The following is a 21,044-nucleotide window of genomic DNA, read 5'->3' on the forward strand; positions in this document are numbered from 1 at the left end:
CAGGATCGGAGGAGGGAGAAGTCTGCAGAGACAAGCTGTGGATGTAAAAAGTCATCATGAAGTCTGGAGAAGATGGAAAAGAAAAGAAAGAGACTATTGCAATTGATCGCTGTACTAAGCTTGGTGATGTATTCCTGTTCTAATAGTTGTTAAAGTGATGTATTTCTGTACTGATGGTGGTTCCAGTAATAATCATGTACTGATGATGGTTTCTGCTGATGTATTTATGTACTGTACTGTTGGTGGCTCTGGTGCTGTAATCCTATACTGCTATGGGTTCTAAGCCTGTACAGAAGTACACATGTGGTAATCCATAACTTGGCAGATAATGGCTATGTTAAAAACGTATTGCACCATCTGAAAAGTTAAGTGTTACCACATCTGTATTTATGTTAGAAATAGTGATTAGTAAGCAATACCATGCTGCGGTGCTCGGTACTGCAAGCGAGCATTTCGGACACTCAGATGGGCTTGACTCATGTACCAAGTATAATGGAAGCCAACGGGAAACTCAAGCATTTTTCTGGAATATCGTCCAGAAAATGCTTCAGTTTCCCATTGACTTCCATTATGCTCGGTACTTGAGTCGAGCCCTTCTGAGCGTCCGACCTGCTTGTTTCAAGTACTGAGCACCCGAGCATGGCAGTGCCCGCTCATCAGTAGTTACGAGTACTGAACACCCAAGCATGGTAGTGCTCACTCATCACTAGTTACGAGTACCGAGCACCCGAGCATGGTAGTGCTCACTCATCACTAGTTACGAGTACTGACCACCCAAGCATGGTAGTGCTCACTCATCACTAGTTACGAGTACCGAGCACCCGGGCATGGTAGTGCCCGCTCATCACTAGTTACGAGTACCAAGAACCCGAGCATGGTAGTGCCTGCTCATCACTAGTTACGAGTACCAAGAACCCGAGCATGGTAGTGCCCGCTCATCAATAATTAGGAGCATTAATTATAAAATTAAAGGGAACCTGCCATTTTCCCAAACACTACTAGCCGGCAAATAAGTTAATACTGTTTAATGCTGTCTGCCCGCCATACTGGAAAATAATTGACTTTATTCTTCTCAGGAGCAGCATCACAACTCTGTGATCAGCGGCTGTAAGATTCAGCCCCAACACTTTAGTTGACATTTTGCTCAACAGCACCACCACAGGAGAAATAAGGCATTACACTATGACCATTATACTCAATAAGTGTCTGTATGATGCAGATTATCTCTCCAGGAATGGAGACAAACTCTAGCGCAGCGCCACCTATTGGAAGTAGCGATCCTAAAAGTCAAATGTGGATTTTTAACAATCCTTTGCATATGAGTTAGGATATATATGCCATATATGATGGAGGACAGGACAAGTCCTTCAAAGAAAGACTTCCTTTGTAGCCACTCTCTGCTCTGGCCAAGAGATGCAGGTCCTTGAAATGTGATCCACTTCTACTATAAAATTCAGAATTCCCTAGCGGGGCATATGAATGTGGGTTTTGTATTCTTTTGCCATACACTATGTGGTCTTGCATAATAACAGTAAAGGCTGCCAGCCTCCATTCTTCCCTCTCTACAGGTTGTATTGTCTTATCTTCCTCCTGACTGTAGGGCCAGGTTTCCGGTTATTCAGCAAAAAAAGGGAAAGCAGTAAGCAGAGGGGATTACGAATAATTCCAACACGAAATATGTCAGAGCCCAGTCCTGATGTAGTCAGACCGTGCCGAGGGCGGAGAATAATGACTCCCACTACACGAAACCCTCTGGTAGAAGCTTATAAAGAATGAAGTCACATCAAAGTGTGCACATTACTGAGGCAGAGACCGACAGAGGTGAGTGTCAGCTCCTCGTCACACGAAGTGGTGTGACTGCGAAACGCCAGCACAAAATTCTAGCTCTGCAAATACGAGAAGGGCGGCAAATTATTCTATTAAAAATGATAGAAAGCACAGGATAAATGTGACAATATCAAATGGTTTGTATACCGGTGTATAGGACGCAGTCTCTGCTGTATATGTATATAGATATATATATATATATATATATATATATATATACAGTACATATATATATATATGTACCGCGTATACAGTATGTCATTTATATAATAGACCGTTCTCTAGTCTGTATACCAGTGTATAAGATGCAGTCTGTGGTGTATGTATCTATATGTACAGCGTATACGGTATATATCATTTATATAATAGACTGTTCTCTGCTCTGTATATAAGTGTATAGGACGCAGTCTCTAGTATATATATATACAGTATGTGTATACAGTATATATCATTTATATAATAGACCGTTCTCTGGTCTGTAGATCAGTGTATAGGATGCAGTCTCTGGTGTATGTATCTATATGTACAGCGTATACAGTATATATCATTTATATAATAGACCTTCTCTGGTCTGTAGATCAGTGTATAGGATGCAGTCTCTGGTGTATGTATCTATATGTACAGCATATACAGTATATATCATTTATATAATACACCGTTGTCTGGTCTGTAGATCAGTGTATAGGATGCAGTCTCTGGTGTATGTATCTATATGTACAGTGTATACAGTATATATCATTTATATAATACACCGTTGTCTGGTCTGTAGATCAGTGTATAGGACGCAGTCTCTGGTGTATGCATATATAAATGTAACGCATATACAGTATAAATCGTTATATAATAGACCGTTCTCTGGTCTGTATTTCAGTTTATAGGACGTAGTTTCTCACGTATGTATATATATATATATATATATATATATATATATATATGTACCGCGTATACAGTATATATCACTTGTATAACAGACCGTTTTCTGGTCTGTATATCAGTGTATAGGCAGTCTCTAGTGTATGTATACACTGTATATATATGTTCAGCGTATACAGTATATATTAATATACTAGACTGTTCCCTGGTCTATATATCGGTGCATAGGACGCAGTCTCTAGCATATGTATGTATATATGTGATGATGTGATGCAGTCTCTGGTGTATGTATGTGTATTTATATATACAGTATTTATTATTATAGCGCCATTTAATCCATTGCGTTACTACTATTATTATTATTTATTATAATAGCGCCATTTATTCCATTGCGCTTTACATGTGAAAGGGGTATACAAAATATGGACAAGTACAATAATCATAAACAATACAAGACACAGACAGGTACAGGAGGAGAGAGGACCCTGCCCGCGAGGGCTCACAGTCTACAAGTAGATATTTTTTAGTTAATAGACCATTCTCTGATCATTATATATATGGTATGTACCGCATATACAATATGTATTATTTATATAATAGACCGTTCTCTGGTCAGTATATCAGTATATAGGACGCAGTATCTCTGGTGTATGTCTGTGTATATATATGTACCACGTTTACAGTATATATGATTTATATAATAGACCTTTTGTGGTCAGTATATCAGTGTATAGGACGCAGTTTCTGATGTATGTACTGTATATATATGTATCGTGTATACAGTATATATTATCGATATAATAGACCGTTCTCTGGTCTATATATCGGTGTATAGGATGCAGTCTGTGGTGTATGTATATATGTACCACGTATACAGTATATATCACTGATATAAAATAGACGATTCTGTGGTCTGCATATAATATCAGTGTATAGACGCAGTCTTTGGTGTATTTATATATATGTGTGTGTACAGCGTATACAGTATATATCATTTATATACAATATATTATGTATATAATAGACCATTCTGTTGTCTGTATATTAGTGTATAAGATGCAGCCTTTGATGTCTAGATATTTGCAATACAAATATAATTTACATAATAGGACCGTTCTCTGGTCAGTATATCAGTGCATGGACGCAGTCTCTAGTGTATGTATGTATGTATATATATGAATGGCATATACAGTAATACAGTATATATTATGTATATAATAGACCATTCTGTGGTCTTGGTCTGTATATCAGTGTATAGGACACAGTCTTTGATGTCTATATATATGCAATACATATATAATTTATATAATAGGAATGTTCTTGGGTCCGTATATCACTGTGTGTGTGTGTGTGTGTGTGTGTGTGTATATATATTTGGTATAACAGGACTGTTCCATCAGATGTGCTCATCTTCTTCATATAATACACTACTGTATATGTCGGTTACGCCCGGAACCCCTCTGGGGTTCTGATATCAGCCCAGCTGGTGTATCTGTGTGGAGCTGGATGTGATTGCTGTGTGGGGCAGATAAGTGTTATCAGTCGGAGGAGGACATCAGTGTAAACAAGCCGAGGCCTCTGGGCCACAAGTAGTGACTGATACTTAGTACATTGCATGTGTAACATACAGTACATACAAATGATGGGGCTTACAAGTTCCCATTATGTGGTGTGGTGTAGGCCTTACCACTGGGATCCCATGAAATCTGTTGCTATGGGCACAACACGTCATCACCACAATGTCTGTGCTCTTTTGTCTGTTTCAACCCAATATGACAAGTCACCCGGTGATATCACCGGGCACCTGTATCCTCCAGAGCTGAAAGCTATTTTTACAGCAGATCTCATCCATTACTAATAGACCAGAGCCTCCACCAGGTCTTAGACACCATAATATAGGGCATCTCAGGGCCTCTTCCTTTCCGCTACGGGCAGGCCATGACTGTCAGCACCTGCATGGGTGATGCCATGTAATGGTCATCAAAAGGAAGGAAATCCTCACTCATAATACTATGATCCGGCCTTTTCACTATTTTACGCCCATGTTTAGGCTCGGATTAGGTAGAACGCCCCCGGTCCCGTCATGTCAGGTGTAGGGTTAATAGGATTTCACTGGAGATTATACGTCGGCAGATATCTGCGGCAGACCTCGCTTCTTGTATGAGTTGGATACTCACATCCAGGTGTAATTTACCTTCACTGACATTTACACATTCTCCGAATGAAAATTTTCCCCGTGAGTCACCACATCACACGATGATCTCACTGACCACCAATGTCAGCCATAACACCTGTATCAGAAACAAGGGGATATTGTATCTGAGGAATGGATCTGTCCTTTGTATTCTGATGATATTCTATAGCTAACATACAGCGCTCATATATGCAGATAGAGGTCACACTGTACACGTTGCCGATAGGTGACTATGTGTAGAGTTTTTGCAAAATGATTCTGAATTGAAAAGCATAACTTCATTTTTCAATACAACTAATCAATCGTATACCAGTGCCCATCAAAAAATCTGGCATGTTTGCTCTGTTGTAGTGTAGGGATGTGGTTGGCATGTGCACTGGGACCCTGTCACTGCTGTAACAATGGTGACAGTCATGTGGTTTCTGGCAATAGAAGGTCACAGCGTTTGACTGCTCAAAATACTTCCTGACTTTTTATTGTTCCTGCTGTCAGTATTCATTGCATTAGGTAGATTTCCTGCTGGATTTTCATCTCTCCCCTTTTAGCACCCAGCTGCTGATTATCAGTGTTGTCCATGTGCTTAAATACTCCCATCTTCCTATTACTCAGTTCCTTCAAGCCCTGGATGCGAGCAGGTGGCTTGTACTCATCTGTGATATTGTTGCTGTTACTTTGTTGAACTCCTGCCTGAGTCATCTGTGGATAAGAAGTTCATGATTTTTTTCCTTTGTGTCCTCCTTGTGTCTTCCTGTAGCGTTTATTGGGGTTGACGTAGAGCTCATCCCATTCGTTCCCTATTTATGGTCCAGCTATAGGGATACCTAGGGTCCGGAATCCAACTTGGTGCATAAGTGTGGAACCTATCTAGGGTGTTGAGGGACCAGCGATTGGTTTGCACAGGAATCACCACATCCCCCTTCCCTAGACACAGGATTTCCCTTCAATTTCACCATTCACTTGGTACTTCGCTGTACGTAGCGTGACAGACCCACAATCTGAGACCAATTTGTACCATCAGAGGACATTGCAGTGCTTCCTGCCAAACCAGTATTACCGTGTTTCCCCAAAATTAAAGATGCGCTAGGGATTATTTTCAGGGGAAATATATTTTCCCATGAACTACAATCCACATTCATTCTTAAGCAAAAAAAAATGAACATTCAAATATAATCATGTCATCACATTTTGGAACATCAACATTTCGTGTTAATCTTTGTGTTAATCTTATTTCTGGTTCAGATGCACATTTCCTTATCTAATCTGCCATTCTCATGAGGCGGAACACATCCTGTACATACCATACATACGTGGGTACATACCATATTTTCAAAGGTTTAAATTACCTGCTTACATTTATTATACCTTGTATACTGCTAAGTTCACCCCCAAAATAAAGCAGACACCTCCTAAAAGAATTGCGCTTACCAGACCCCAAACAATTAGATTTGACAAGTGAATGGGCTCTCACATACAAATCTGCATCGCTGTCAGGTCCCCCTGCGTTCTACAACAGTTGCTCCCCCTGGTGACTGGAAGCAGTATCACTCGGAGTGATACTGGTACCCGATCTGTTTGTGAGAGCTGCAGTGCAATACAGCTGGAATGGCGAGGGACCTGACAGTGCACAGATCTCTGTGTGAGAGCCCATCCACCATCGGCATTTGTCAACTGCAATTGTTTGGGGTCTGGTGGGTGCAATTTTTTATTTCTTTTTTTGGGGGGGTGTCGACTTTCTTTAGGAAGTGTCTGCTTTCTTTAGGGGATGTCTGCTTTCTTTGATGAAATGTCATCCAGTATTCTTTAACTTTTTTCGCTGCTTGGACACTTTCTTATGGAATCTCAACTAGGGTTTATCTTTTGGAGTAGGGCTTGCATTTTAAGAATGCTCAAAAAAGTAAAAAAAAAATCCTACTTATTTTTGGGGTCGGTCTTATTTTTGGGAAAACAGAGTATAAACATTTGGTCAATTTCCAGATTTAGGTCTGGGCTCCATTGATTTCTGTTGGAAAGGTGTAATGCTTAATTTCTCCTGTGGGGGAGCTGTGGGGAAAATGAACACTACACTATTAGGTATAACGGCTCATGAGTGGATGGAATTGCAGTGAGGGAGCCCTGTGATCAAATTATTTTTGAGGGAATCACAAAAAAGGTTTGTCCACATTGGATAACCCTGTAATAACGCAGTATAAATCCCGCAGAGATGAGAACTTTTTTGTTACTACTGATACTGTCTTCAATTTAAAAGACATTGCATAATTTTTTTGTTTTGCATAAAGAAAAACCCTACGGAGCAGAATATATATGATTTCCATAACCAAATCTTGAAATAATTAACTTGATTTTACTGACATGACTGTGCAATGATTCATAGAAACCAGAACCTTAAATTATCCTACTTCATTCCTCCCTCTAATCTGACAGCTAGCCCCAATGATGAAGAAACTACATGGAGTCTTTCATTCTCAGAAAAGTAGCAAAGGGAAAAGGAACATTGATTTATTGGTGTAACAGCGGTGTCGGCGTACCCATGTTATCCTACTTCCTCCCCCTGGCAAAGATGCCGGTGCAATCATCTTCCCGGCTTCTCAGCGGTGCCTTCTGTCACCGTCACTGCTTTCTGCCACCATCACCGTCACCATCACTGCCTCTGCTCCAATGCCCTGTGTACGCCGCACAGTTCTCCTGGGAACACGCTTAGGGTACGCGTACGCTCCTTCCTCCTCATAAAGATCCAGGGTGTCCTAAACTGGAAGTGCCTTTCAGCCTATGGCTGAGCATATTTAAGACATCTTCCCCCTTTTAGGAGGTGACTGAGCAACGTGGTCATTTAGTTGGGTGCATGTTTTCTATTTGTCAGGTCTTGTATCCGTATCCTGTGCACATTTCCTGTGCCCGTACCCTGTGCTTGCTAAGGCTAGGTTCACACTTCCGTTGTTTTGCATCAGTCACAATCCGTCGCCTTGAGGAATTACGGTATCCTGCAAAATATTTTGCAGGAATCCAGTTTTTCCCCATAGACTTCTATTAGTGACGGATTGCGACTGATGATGCTGCGTTGCATCGCGGTCAGTCGTTTTTTAACTGACCACCGGGCGGGCGCAACGCAGGCTGTAACGTTTTTTGAGGAGCGCGATCTGTAGGATTTTGCTGCGCATGCTCTCTTGCTCCCTGCACCCGTAACCAGGATACACATCGGGTAACCAAGCAATGCGCTTTGGTTAGTTACCCAATATTTACCCAATATTTACACTGGTTACGTGTACGCTGGTATCCAAGATAAATATCGGGTAACCAAGCAAAAAGTGCTTTGCTTTTAGTTACCCAATATTTACCCTGGATACGTGTGCAAGGAGGCCGACACTTCCCCACTCGGCTCCGCCCCCCTCCCGCACTCCGCATGTGTACACACACACTCACACACACACACTCACACACTCACACACACTCACTTGTCCCCAGCCCTGCAGTCCCCGCGGCACTGACGTCCTCAGCACCACGGCCCCGCCCGTTTCCGCCCCCTCGCGCTCCACCCCCCGCACACAACGGAGTCCGACAATGATTTCTGTTCTTTGTCATCCGTTGTACAACGCATCAGTCACATGCGGCAAGCAACGCATGTGACCGATGCAAAACAACGGAAATGTGAACCTAGCCTAACCTGTACCTGTCCAGTGTTTGCCAGTACCTGCTGTACAGTTAGTACCTGCCGTCCTGCCTTTACCTTCCATCCAGTCAGTACCTGCTGATATTGAGCAACTGTTTCAATAAAAAAAAGTGCAAAAATGCAAATTATTAAATGATATCAGTGTAGAAAATATTGTAAATCCGACACAAAATCCAGTAAACTCCTACTCTTAAAAAATAGAGGAGATATAGAGGCCATAAAAAATTGGTAACTGAACTGTATCAAAATAAAATTTCACATGCATAATTTTATAGACACAATATGGGGCTAGATTGTAACCATAATATCAGTGTCGACTGTGCATATTAAATGCAAGCTGATTATATACAGTATATATAAATCTACTTCATAATAATAAAGTGCAAATTTGGAAAATCACGCAATAATTAGTGCTTCAATACTAATAAAGTGCAAAGTGCAAAATATAACTAATATCAGTACAGAAAATATTGCAAGCCCTATATAAACTCCATTAAGCTTCCATTATAAAATAATATGTGCACAATTACTCTATGGCATTTCAGAGTAGAAATAGATCAAACCAAGAAAAAGGCTATACCCACATATTTTCTTCCCAAAATATAGCTGAACACATGTAAAGTATAATCAAGCCATTCATTGCTTATTAAATAGACATAGTTACCCGTGTAAATACAGCCACCGTACAGAGTCCTCCTGATGCGTTTCGCTACAGCTTCATCATGAGGGGTTGTGCATCAGCCAATAGGAAAATGTTGCTTCCTGATATCAGCTTTGTTGGAAGTGAAAAGTTACATCGATTGTATAATACTTATGATAATTCAAACACATGGAGGGGATAACTACGAATACTCCTCAGATATTATCTGATCCTCAGCTGCTGTCACTCAAGCAGTTGCCGATTTTATAAACTTTACTTTTTTGGATTTCAAAACTTATACATCCGAGCTGACCACTACAGGTATGTATGGGATCAGCCTGATAGTGCCAGTATAGCACTGGCTTTAGGTTATATACGAAAATCCTGGTGATTGGTTTCCTTTAAAGGGTCAATAATGACTTTTAGGATTGCTACTTTCAGTAGCAGTCCTCTTCCTTTCTGAAGATGCGATTTGCAAAGATAGCAGTTGTCACTTTTGCATCTTGCTTGGCATATGGGCAGGCTAAATAGTAATTATATTTTATAATATATTGGAGAACGTTTTATGTTATGATCTGGTAACCATGGACAATCACAAAAAATCCCATTAATCGGGAAAAACAAAACCACAAGAGTAGTTGGAAACTGAGCTGATCGCAATCCCCTATCTATCAGACAACAATAGAAGTGGCAGTGGGATATTCCTGACACACCTAGACACCTCGTCACTGCCGAAGAAACTTGCTACACCTCACAGATAGAAGTGAGGAATCCTAACTTGCCTCGGAGCAGTCCCCAAAGAAATAGCAAGCCCCCAACATGCAACAATGGTGATGCAAGAAATCACAATACACAGACAGAAAATATAGATTAGCAAAGGTGAGGCCCGACTTACTAGATACAACAGGACAGGACAGATAACTGATTGCGGGCAGCAAAAAACCCTGCAAAAAATACCAAACTCCTGATAGGAAAACAATGCTAATACCACACGGTCTCTCCCCCACTATATCAGGTACTCTTGTGCCAGACACTTTAAACAGAGCTGCAGATATAATGGGAAGGAACAAAAGTCACAGAACAAATAATATTCAAGTGCAAATAATCCAAACATGAACAGGGAGCAAGCTCCCTTTCTTGCTGGGGGAACTGCCCTGCTCACAGAAGCAGAAAGACAGATTTTTACATACAAGAAACCAAACACAGAACCAAATGGAATAAGCAAAAACAACCTTAAGTGCAATTTCAGAAATTAAGCACAGTTACTAGCAAACTTATCTGGAGTATATTCAGGCACAGAAGAAATAGAAATGGGAGAAACTGAAGAGAAAACTCCCAGACATCTTCAGAAGCAGGCAGGAAGGCCCAACACCGGCGGCCGCCAGGCAGAAAATGCTCTCCCAAATACACTAGGCTGATCTGCAATAGGACGTCCTGGATTCCCAATTAACTCCAACACCTGTCTGGGTCACAGATTTAGACTCAGCTTCATTACCATTCCTGGTCACCAGAGGGAGCTCCATACCAACACCCACTCGGATGACATTCACAACAGTTTCACCTGAGTTAGGAAAGTGAAAACATCTTTCATGGTAATAAGGGTTTCCTACTGCAGAGTGCGATATCTACCATAGAAAAGTAGCCTCTAACTGGAGATGAGTGAATTGATTTGCGGGACCCTGGTCCATCTGATGTTTTTATTTCATGGCCACTATTTAGAGCCCTGCAAGCTGCCATCTTTCTACTGATATCCCGGGCACCTCTTCTGATTACTAGGCCCAGTGAGATGTCATGCGTGCAGCTCATTGCAATGATGACATGCCACCAGGCCTACAAATCAGAAGTCATGCCGGTTATGCCAGCAGTTAGGAGGGTCCCTGTCCAGTGGCTACAGAATACTGACGTAGCCTCTGGACCAGGGTCTGGAAAATCAACTTGCTCATCTCTACTGGCTCTGCCAGGCTGGATGGTGGTTCACTACTCTGTAGTAGTAACCACATCTCTGTAAAACTGATAGGAAAGGCTTTTTCTAAATACCTTGTATTGCCAATTCAGCCACTCAGCGGCGCTATCGTGGTCCACTCATCCCCATCGTGTGACCCACCCGGGCTCCGTGACCTCTGGGAGCCGGTGAGGTCATGTCAACTTCCAGTTGACCTGACATCACCGTGGCCAGTCCCAGTCTTCCTGAGTGACCGGGCTGTGGGCGGTATTTTCCCGCTCACCACAAACCAGCGTCACAGCCGAGCATCTCGCATGCACTCAGCTTCACTGCAGAGCGCCGCAAGCAGGAGAGATGCTGTGCTGTGACGCCGGGCTGTGACGAGCGGTGAAATGCCGCCCCCAGCCCAGTCACTCGGGAGGACTGGGGCCGGTCGTGGTGATGTCAGGTTAACTAGAGGCTGATGTGACATCCCCGGATCCCAGAGGTTACAGAGCCTGGAAGGGGGGGGGGGTCACGCAATGGGCATGAGTGGACCGCGATAGCGCCACTCAGAGGCTCAATTGGCAACACAAGGTTTTTAGAAAAAGCTTCTCCTGTCAGTTTTACAAAGATGTGGTCACTACTGCAAAGTAAGGATGTCACAATAAAAAGTTGATTTACCCCTTTTTATAGTTTTGCTTGTCATCAACTCACATCATACTATTGGATGTTGTATTATGTGAACATCATACTATACCGCACACAGTTATATAAGCACTGTATGGCACCATTATATAGGCACTATACGTATGGGATCACATTATATTTCTCTCATTTCAACAAAATTTTGGGACCCGATTAATTATTGCATTTGCACTTGCTTTTTGTCTGGTCTTTGGTGTTTTTTGAGTCTTTTTTTCTTTCCACTAAATTTACACCATTCTGAACTCTATCATGTATGTGTTCACCTGATTCCTCTGTGTTTAGGATTTCCGCATGTTTTCCCCATTTTCTCATTTGAGCCTGACTCCTCAGTCACAAAATTTGTAGCAAATGTACTCCAGTTCCCCACCGCCCATAAAATTACTCCAGCGATTTTATGACATTTTGTAAAATGTTCAACTTTTTGCTTTCAAAAGTGGCAAAAGCAGGTAGTGAAAGAACAAAAACAGACCATTTTTTTACTTTGTACATAATTCATGAACCACATATGCCATTTGATGAATTTGGCTCAAAAAAACTAATCAAATTTTAGAAGACAAAAAAAAAATAACTTTAAAAAAACCCCTTCAAATTATGAATTGTGGAGGAACTGGAGCACCTTTGCTCACAAATGCGGCTACGTTCGGAAAAGTCACAATTGACGAATGAGACAAAAACATCTGGAAAGCCTAAATCTCGTCTACAATAGTGAACGTAAACAAAAAACAAAAAAAGAAGAGACAAACGCAATAAAAAAGTGCCTTCAAAAAAGACGCACGTGAAAAGATGAAAATAAAATAAATAATAAAAAGAAAAAATAAAGATAAAAAAAGGTGCACAAATCAGACCTAAAGAGCAGTATACAATTTTCTTTTAAGGACCGGAAATGGTTATTTCCACCTCTCATTCACCAATAAAGTGATCTTTCTGCATGGTGGACCAAAAGATAGGCAGATGTCTTGTGTTCATTGGTATTTTTGTGGTTATATTCCTTGCAATGGCGACCTGGGGGGTCAATTTACAGCTAATCAAAGTAGTCAGCATGAGTAAATGCATAGTGATAGATGAAAAGACTGATTGATTAGATATAGGAAGAGCCATGAACAGATCTGAGGCTGGAGTCCACTCATTCTGTACTCATGTGAAGTACTTAAAATTCCACTTCATACCCGGTTAACTCCTTGAGTTTCCACAGATCTCGTCTATGTTTGTTGACTACGTGATATATTACTATCCTAACTTTTGTACACATCACACTCATCTTCTGGTCTTTCTGTCTCTATGACTTCCTCTATTATCAACCTTCTTCCTCTTTGTGACTTGTTGTGGTCCTCTATTAGGACTCTCCTCCTCCTCCTACACATGTCCCCCGCCTGCCTATCTCCTTTCTTTTTCCCCCGATGACTAAACCTTCAGTAATTCCGTCCTCTGTCTTTTCTCTCAGCAGCTGCTCACAGTCTTCTAGGAGGTCACAAGACTTTACAGACTGCAGAAGTTCTAGTAAGAAGTCTCCAACCATGGAGAAGGTAAGTGGACAAGCAATGGCTGTGAATGGAGGGGGTCACAACGGGATACGTCTAGCACTTAGTGACTTATGGTTGGTGAAAATCGAGACGGACAACAAATATAATAGATTTTGCACTCACCATTATGAAATGATTGTGGCAAAAAATGTATGTTTGTGAGGGACAGTAGAAAAACAAGGATGCATGGTAATGAGACCAAGTTCTGAAGAAACAAAACCCCTATCAAGGATTGAGACCTCCTTCTTACATATGTCCTAAATGCAGACATGTAGCCTAAAGCTCTTGGGACAAAATTTGTAGTTTCCATCACCCCCACACCTTCCATATACCATTTACAGTACAATGCTGGTGCCTTGATACATGACCAAGACCCCATAAGGCATCTAGGCTGATGTGAGACATGGGACTCCAATAGGGAAAATGGATGTAATCTGAATCCCATCTACCAGTAAGGGCAGTTCTTTCTCTGGAGGACCACTTATGTTTATGTATTACATAGGTGACCTACAATGGCAATAAGGCAAGGGTGTGAAACTCTTTTTTTCACCGAGGGCCACGTCAGCATTATGGTTGCCTTCAAAGGGCTGCTTGTAATTCTAAGGGCTCATGCAGATCTCCATGCAATACAATACGAGCATGGACTGAAATGCGCAAACTGGCCAATTGTTCATCCTCCAAGACTCCCCCACAAATTCCACCAAAGGAATCTCTCTGTATTATAGCCCTCCACATCCCATCACAGGCATCCCTCTCTCATTATAGGCCTCCTAAACCTCACTATAGGCATACCCACAGCAGTGTAGCCCCTCAAATCCCACCACTATTTGCCCTTTTTCATCTGCAGCTTCTTAATAATGCAATGAACGACGGCTAAGGTTGGGGAGCGCACATCACATCTCTCCTGAGTCCCAGAACCTCCATTGAATGGCTCACTGCGCTCCGGACCAGAAGTGACACCAACATGTGATGGAAATGACATCACACCTACGAGGAGCCCATACATGTACTACACATGGTGACCTCTTAAATGCATGCACAGCACAAACTGGGCTTTAAAATGTAAAAAAAACAAACAAGGACGTTGAATTCTTCTGCCGGATGCTATGAATGGCAGAGAAAGGCACCCAGGTTGGCAACCCAGCTCTCAGGTGGGCCAGATTTCGCCCACGGGCCTTGAGATTGACACCCCTGCAACAAGGCATCTAGTAAACTGCAATAACTGTGTGTTCAGTTATGAGTTGAAAACGATTGATTTTGTATTTGGGGAGGGGGGTATATGTGACCCATCAAAAATCCAGACAATACAGCCAAAAACTCAGCTAGGTCATAAGCCAAACAAAACAAAGAAGTCCCTACACACTTCTACTGCTCGGATTTATCATTGAGTATTCCCAGAAAACCACTTTGAGTAATGCCAAGAACTCCCTCCCCCAACCATCCCACCGCTAATTTTTTTCTCTAGATATACAACTATCCTATAGTGCACCCTTGACCCTTTGGAAACAAACTATAAATCCCCCCTCTTCCCCCCACAAAACTATTCACAGAAAACTAAAATGTGTCTGATGACAAATTTGCTCCATTGAGTTCTGGATATTTTCCATCTCAGAGCCAACTACATGAAGTAATAACGCCGCATTAAACATTTAGAACATTTGGAGAATGAGGAATACATGGCCAAACACAGAAGGAGGTAGAGGGAGACTATCAGCCGAAACTGACAGTATAAAGATTAAAGGGGGCTTTACATGCAACGACATTGCTAACGAGATGTCGTTGGGGGTCACGGAATTCGTGACGCACATCGGGCCTCGTTAGCGACGTTGTTGCGTGTGAAACGCAGGAACGACCGTTAACGATCAAAATTACTTACCTAATCGTTGATCGTTGACACGTCGTTCTAATCCCAAATATCGTTGCTGTTGCAGGACGCAGGTTGTTCATCGTTCCTGCGGCAGCACACATCGCTATGTGTGACACCGCAGGAACGAGGAACTACATCGTACCTGCGGCTGCCAGCAATGAGGAAGGAAGGAGGTGGGCGGGATGTTACGGCCGCTCATCTCCGCCCCTCCGCTTCTATTGGGCGGCCGCTTAGAAAGGAAGCTGTTTGCCGGCCACAGCGACGTCGCTAGGAAGGTAAGTATGTGTGACGGGTGTTAGCAATGTTGTGCACCACGGGCAGCGATTTGTCCGTGACGCACAACCGACGGGGGCGAGTGCTTTCACCAGCGATATCGCTAGCGATGTCGCTGTGTGTAAAGTGGCCTTAAGCACGCACCCTTGTAGGGGATATTGCCCCTATAAAAATTGGCACCTTTACTGGCTTATCGCTTATTGCTGTCTCCGTCATACTACAGTATAATCAAAGAGCTAATTAGGGTGCTCAGTGCACCCTGGGTGTAACAAAGAGGCTCAGAGCACCTTTCCACGCACGGATTTTCCTTGCCCCACGTACTACACTGGTGATGTCATGCACGGACTAGGGGACTAGGGGAGAGTCCGGTAAGAGGCCAAACACACAACTTAAACTGGGAAATAACCACGACAAGACAAGTGGTACACCGGGGACACTTTAACAACGGTGAGCCATAGCACTAGTGAGAGGGAAGATGGACACCTCCTCCACTTACCTGCCACTGTACCCTGCAATCCTAGCCAGTCCCTATGCAAGTTTCTCGCCTGTCACCGAGCAGGAACCTGAAGCCCTGAGATGACCCTACAATAGTACCTGGCTAAGGAGTGGGCAGGTGAGGACGCTAGCCTCACCGCTGCACTGAAACAGCACACCAGGAAAGGAAAACAGACGGGGAACACACCAACAGAATGCTGTAGTCAGAATTAAGACTGCAGCCACCACAGCAACCACGGCAGAGGGTAGCAGCAGCTCCTTCTTTCTCCAAACCAGAATCCAAATGAATAAAGAATAACCGGCACCCTCTGCTGGTAGCAGAGGGTATATAAAGGGACTGGGAATTGTCCAAACCAGAAGGTAATGAGGATGCTTGCTGTCAAGGAATACTTCCATTAACCCTACAACTGCCAAAGCAAAGGAAAACATGTTTAAATAGCAGAGTCTCACAAGGGAAAGTGAGACTCAGACCCAAAACCTGTCACTAAACTCTTATAGCAGAGAGAGAACTATGACAGTTGATTGACAGTACAGGATTTTCTTTCTCTGCAAACAGTGCTCGATCTGGGCAAAACTATGCACTCAATCACCAGTGAAGGAAGCAAAAACATGCAAAAGCAGTGGGTGAAACAATGCAATGGAGCCTCCAGGCCACACCTAGGGTGCACGAAGCCTCCAGGCCACACCCAGGGTACACCAAGCACTATAATTAGCATATCTGATTAAACTTCAATATCCTATACAAGAGTTTATATGGTCAGTCCACGGCTGACAGACTCGTGTTTAAGACATGAAGACAATGCACAGCCCTTCATTTCATTCCAAGTAGTTCAGGCTCTGAGCCAACTGGGAGATGCTCTACTAATCTGGAGGGTCAGACTAAGCCCGGGGCAATGTTTTTCTTCACTTTATGATATAAGCTCATGAGTCATCTGATGACCCATAAAATTCATGCTTTCAGACAAAGTTGTAATTGGATGCAGCCCAACCATAATACTCAGATATAACACAATAGGCCTAATTAGACACGTTTCATGTGGAAATTACACAGACTTTTCCTCTTTTTATAAGTGGAAAAGAATGAAAAATTAAATTGAAATTTGGTTTATAATTAAATACTATTATCATTACTGTTTGCAGGTAAAAAGCAGGTCAGATATCAGCTAAAAAAAGTCACCATTAAATATAAGCTCTAAAGGTTTTTCACCTCTGTGTTCTTAAGTTATTATTTTGACTTACTGCTAATGGTACTTAGGGTATTTAGGTTAAAACTAGGCAAAAGGATTTTTCAAATTATTATTATGAGTAGTAGTCTTTTCATGACTATTACAGTTCATTTGCCAAATATTACCAGAACAGACCTTTTTAGGATGTCAGCATGAGGAATATGTAAATTATGTTTTCTTTGTCGCTCCTTATTGGGAGACCCAGACAATTGGGTGTATAGCTATGCCTCCGGAGGCCACACAAAGTATTACACTAAAAGTGTAAAGCCCCTCCCCTTCAGCCTATACACCCCCCCGTGCTGCCACGGGCTCATCAGTTTTTATGCTTTGTGCGAAGGAGGTCAGACATGCACGCATAGCTCCACAGCTTAGTCAGCAGCAGCTGCTGACTATGTCGGATGGAAGAAAAGAGGGCCCATTACAGGGCCCCCAGCATGCTCCCTTCTCACCCCACTCTTGTCGCGGTGTTGTTAAGGTTGAGGTATCCATTGCGGGTACGGAGGCTGGAGCCCACATGCTGCTTTCCTTCCCCATCCCTCAATTAGGGCTCTGGGTGAAGTGGGATCCTTTCGATCTCCAGGCACAGGAGACCGTGCTCCATCCACAGCTCCTGAGGACCATGCTGGATAGGAGCCGAGTATCGTTCAGGGACATGGCCCTGCTACTTTGAGGTACTCTGTGTCCCCGTGGGGACCGCGCACAGCAACACTCCAGCATTGCTGGGTGTGCTAGTGCACCGGGGACAGCAGCGCTGACTGCGTTTGTGCCATTACACACTTCAGCGTCGCTGAGTGTGTTCGTGTAGGGGGACTGCCGCGCTGACCGCCGCTGCCATGGTTATCACTGCGGCGCGGCTGGGACTGTTAGTGCGCCGGGGACTTCCGCGCCGACCGCGCTTATACGGCGGCCGCGCTTATAACTCGATAAGGACCAGGCGGTTCCGGATGGAATCCCTCCGCTCCGTCATCGCCTCAATGTCCCAAGGAAATTTCCTAGCATCGATCGATATCAAGGATGCTTATCTCCACGTACCAATTGCTCCAGAGCATCAGCGCTTCTTGCGCTTCGCCATATGAGACGAACACCTTCAGTTCGCGGCACTGCCGTTCGGCCTGGCGACAGCCCCAAGGGTTTTCACCAAGGTCATGGCTACAGTAGTTGCGGTCCTCCACTCTCAGGGTCACTCAGTGATACCTTACTTAGACGATCTGCTGGTCAAGGCACACTCTCAAGAGGCATGCCAACACAGCCTCAACGTTACTCTGGAGATTCTCCAGAGTTTCGGGTGGATCATCAATTTTCCAAAGTCAAATCTGACACCGGTCCAATCGCTGACATATCTTGGCATGGAGTTTCATACTCTTCCAGCGATAGTGAAGCTTCCGCTGGACAAACAGCGTTCACTACAGACAGGGGTGCAATCTCTCCTTCAAGGTCGGTCACACCCCTTGAGGCGCCTCATGCACTTCCTGGGGAAGATGGTGGCAGCAATGGAAGCAGTCCCTTTCGCGCAGTTTCACCTGCGTCCACTTCAATGGGACATCCTACGCAAGTGGGACAGGATGCCGACGTCCCTAGACAGGAACGTCTCCCTCTCTCAGGCAACCAAAGCTTCCCTTCGGTGGTGGCTTCTTCCCACCTCATTATCGAAGGGGAAATCCTTCCTACCCCCATCCTGGGCGGTGGTCACGACGGACGCGAGTCTGTCAGGGTGGGGAGCAGTTTTTCTCCACCACAGGGCTCAGGGTACGTGGACTCAGCAAGAGTCCTCACTTCAGATCAATGTTCTGGAGATCAGGGCAGTGTGTCTTGCCCTAAAAGCGTTCCAGCAGTGGCTGGAAGGCAAGCAGATCCGAATTCAGTCGGACAACTCCACAGCGGTGGCTTACATCAACCACCAAGGTGGGACACGCAGTCGGCAAGCCTTCCAGGAAGTCCGGCGGATTCTGCTGTGGGTGGAAGCCACAGTATCCACCATATCCGCAGTTCACATCCCGGGCGTAGAAAACTGGGAAGCAGACTTTCTCAGTCGCCAGGGCATGGACGCAGGGGAATGGTCCCTTCACCCGGACGTGTTTCAGGAGATCTGTTGCCGCTGGGGGATGCCGGACGTCGACCTAATGGCGTCACGTCACAACAACAAGGTCCCAACATTCATGGCTCGATCTCAAGATCACAGAGCTCTGGCGGCAGACGCCTTAGTTCAGGATTGGTCGCAGTTTCGGCTTCCTTATGTGTTTCCTCCTCTGGCACTGTTGCCCAGAGTGTTACGCAAGATCAGGGCCGACTGCCGCCGCGTCATCCTCGTCGCTCCAGACTGGCCGAGGAGGTCGTGGTACCCGGATCTGTGGCATCTCACGGTCGGCCAACCGTGGGCACTGCCAGACCGACCAGATTTGCTGTCTCAAGGGCCGTTTTTCCATCTGAATTATGCGGCCCTCAACCTGACTGTGTGGCCATTGAGTCCTGGATCCTAGCGTCTTCAGGATTATCTCAAGAGGTCATTGCCACTATGAGACAGGCTAGGAAACCAACGTCCGCCAAGATCTACCACAGGACGTGGAAAATATTCCTGTCGTGGTGCTCTGCTCAGGGGTTTTCTCCCTGGCCATTTGCCTTGCCCACTTTTCATCTCAATCAGGACATCTCCTTACCCTCGTTTTGTCCTCATCCAGTTCACCAATGTGAAAAGGATTTGCACTTGTTAGATCTGGTGAGAGCACTCAGACTCTACATTTCTCGTACGGCGCCCCTGCGCCGCTCGGATGCACTCTTTGTCCTTGTCGCTGGCCAGCGTAAAGGGACACAAGCTTCCAAGTCAACCCTGGCTCGGTGGATCAAGGAACCAATTCTCGAAGCTTACCGTTCCTCGGGGCTTCCGGTTCCCTCAGGACTGAAGGCCCATTCTACCAGGGCCGTGGGAGCGTCCTGGGCCTTGCGACACCAGGCTACGGCTCAGCAGGTGTGTCAGGCAGCTACCTGGTCGAGCCTGCACACTTTCACGAAACACTATCAGGTGCATACCTATGCTTCGGCAGATGCCAGCCTAGGTAGACGAGTCCTTCAGGCGGCGGTTGCCCACCTGTAGGACGGAGCCGTTACGGCTCTATTATGAGGTATTATTTACCCACCCAGGGACTGCTTTTGGACGTCCCAATTGTCTGGGTCTCCCAATAAGGAGCGACAAAGAAGAAGGGAATTTTGTTTACTTACCGTAAATTCCTTTTCTTCTAGCTCCAATTGGGAGACCCAGCACCCGCCCCTGTTTTTGTATACACATGTTGTTCATGTTAAATGGTTTCAGTTCTCCGATATTCCTTCGGATTGAATTTACTTTAAACCAGTTTATAATTTTTTCCTCCTTCGGGCTTTTGCACCAAAACTGATGAGCCCGTGGCAGCACGGGGGGTGTATAGGCTGAAGGGGAGGGGCTTTACACTTTTAGTGTAATACTTTGTGTGGCCTCCGGAGGCATAGCTATACACCCAATTGTCTGGGTCTCCCAATTGGAGCTAGAAGAAAAGGAATTTACGGTAAGTAAACAAAATTCCCTTCTTACGTACCATTGATATCAGTGGTGTATCTAGAGTTCAATGGGCCCTAGTGCAAAATTTGAACCTGAGCCCCCTCATCCCTTCATGTTGGTCAGATATATGTATGCATTTAGTGTTCTAAATCCTATAAAGGCATACGAGTTGCCCTCCCCCCATTATGTTTTAATGTCCCTCAACCTGTTCTAATGTACCCCATCCTGGGTTACTTCCCGGTAAATTTGTCCCCATCCTGGTATGTCCCCCATACTACTAAATATGTCTCCAATCCTGGTATATACTATC

At 44.2% G+C, this 21,044-nt stretch overlaps 1 protein-coding gene across 2 annotated transcripts in view; it reads left to right on the forward strand.

The window, feature by feature from the left end:
- The first annotated feature begins 1,621 nt into the window (after positions 1-1,621).
- The window catches only part of PLAT (plasminogen activator, tissue type), a 40,751-nt gene continuing 21,328 nt past the window's right edge, over positions 1,622-21,044 (forward strand). The window contains exons 1-2 of one of the 2 annotated variants that reach the window (XM_075346404.1): positions 1,622-1,821; positions 13,269-13,350. In XM_075346404.1, the coding sequence (XP_075202519.1) occupies positions 13,342-13,350 (9 nt within the window). In that variant the 5' untranslated portion in view covers positions 1,622-1,821; positions 13,269-13,341. The remainder of the gene's footprint in view (positions 1,822-13,268; positions 13,351-21,044) is intronic. The other variant, XM_075346405.1, reaches the window with a different exon arrangement.

This window comes from Anomaloglossus baeobatrachus, chromosome 4 (genome assembly GCF_048569485.1).
Source record: "Anomaloglossus baeobatrachus isolate aAnoBae1 chromosome 4, aAnoBae1.hap1, whole genome shotgun sequence".
NCBI lineage: Eukaryota > Metazoa > Chordata > Amphibia > Anura > Aromobatidae > Anomaloglossus > Anomaloglossus baeobatrachus.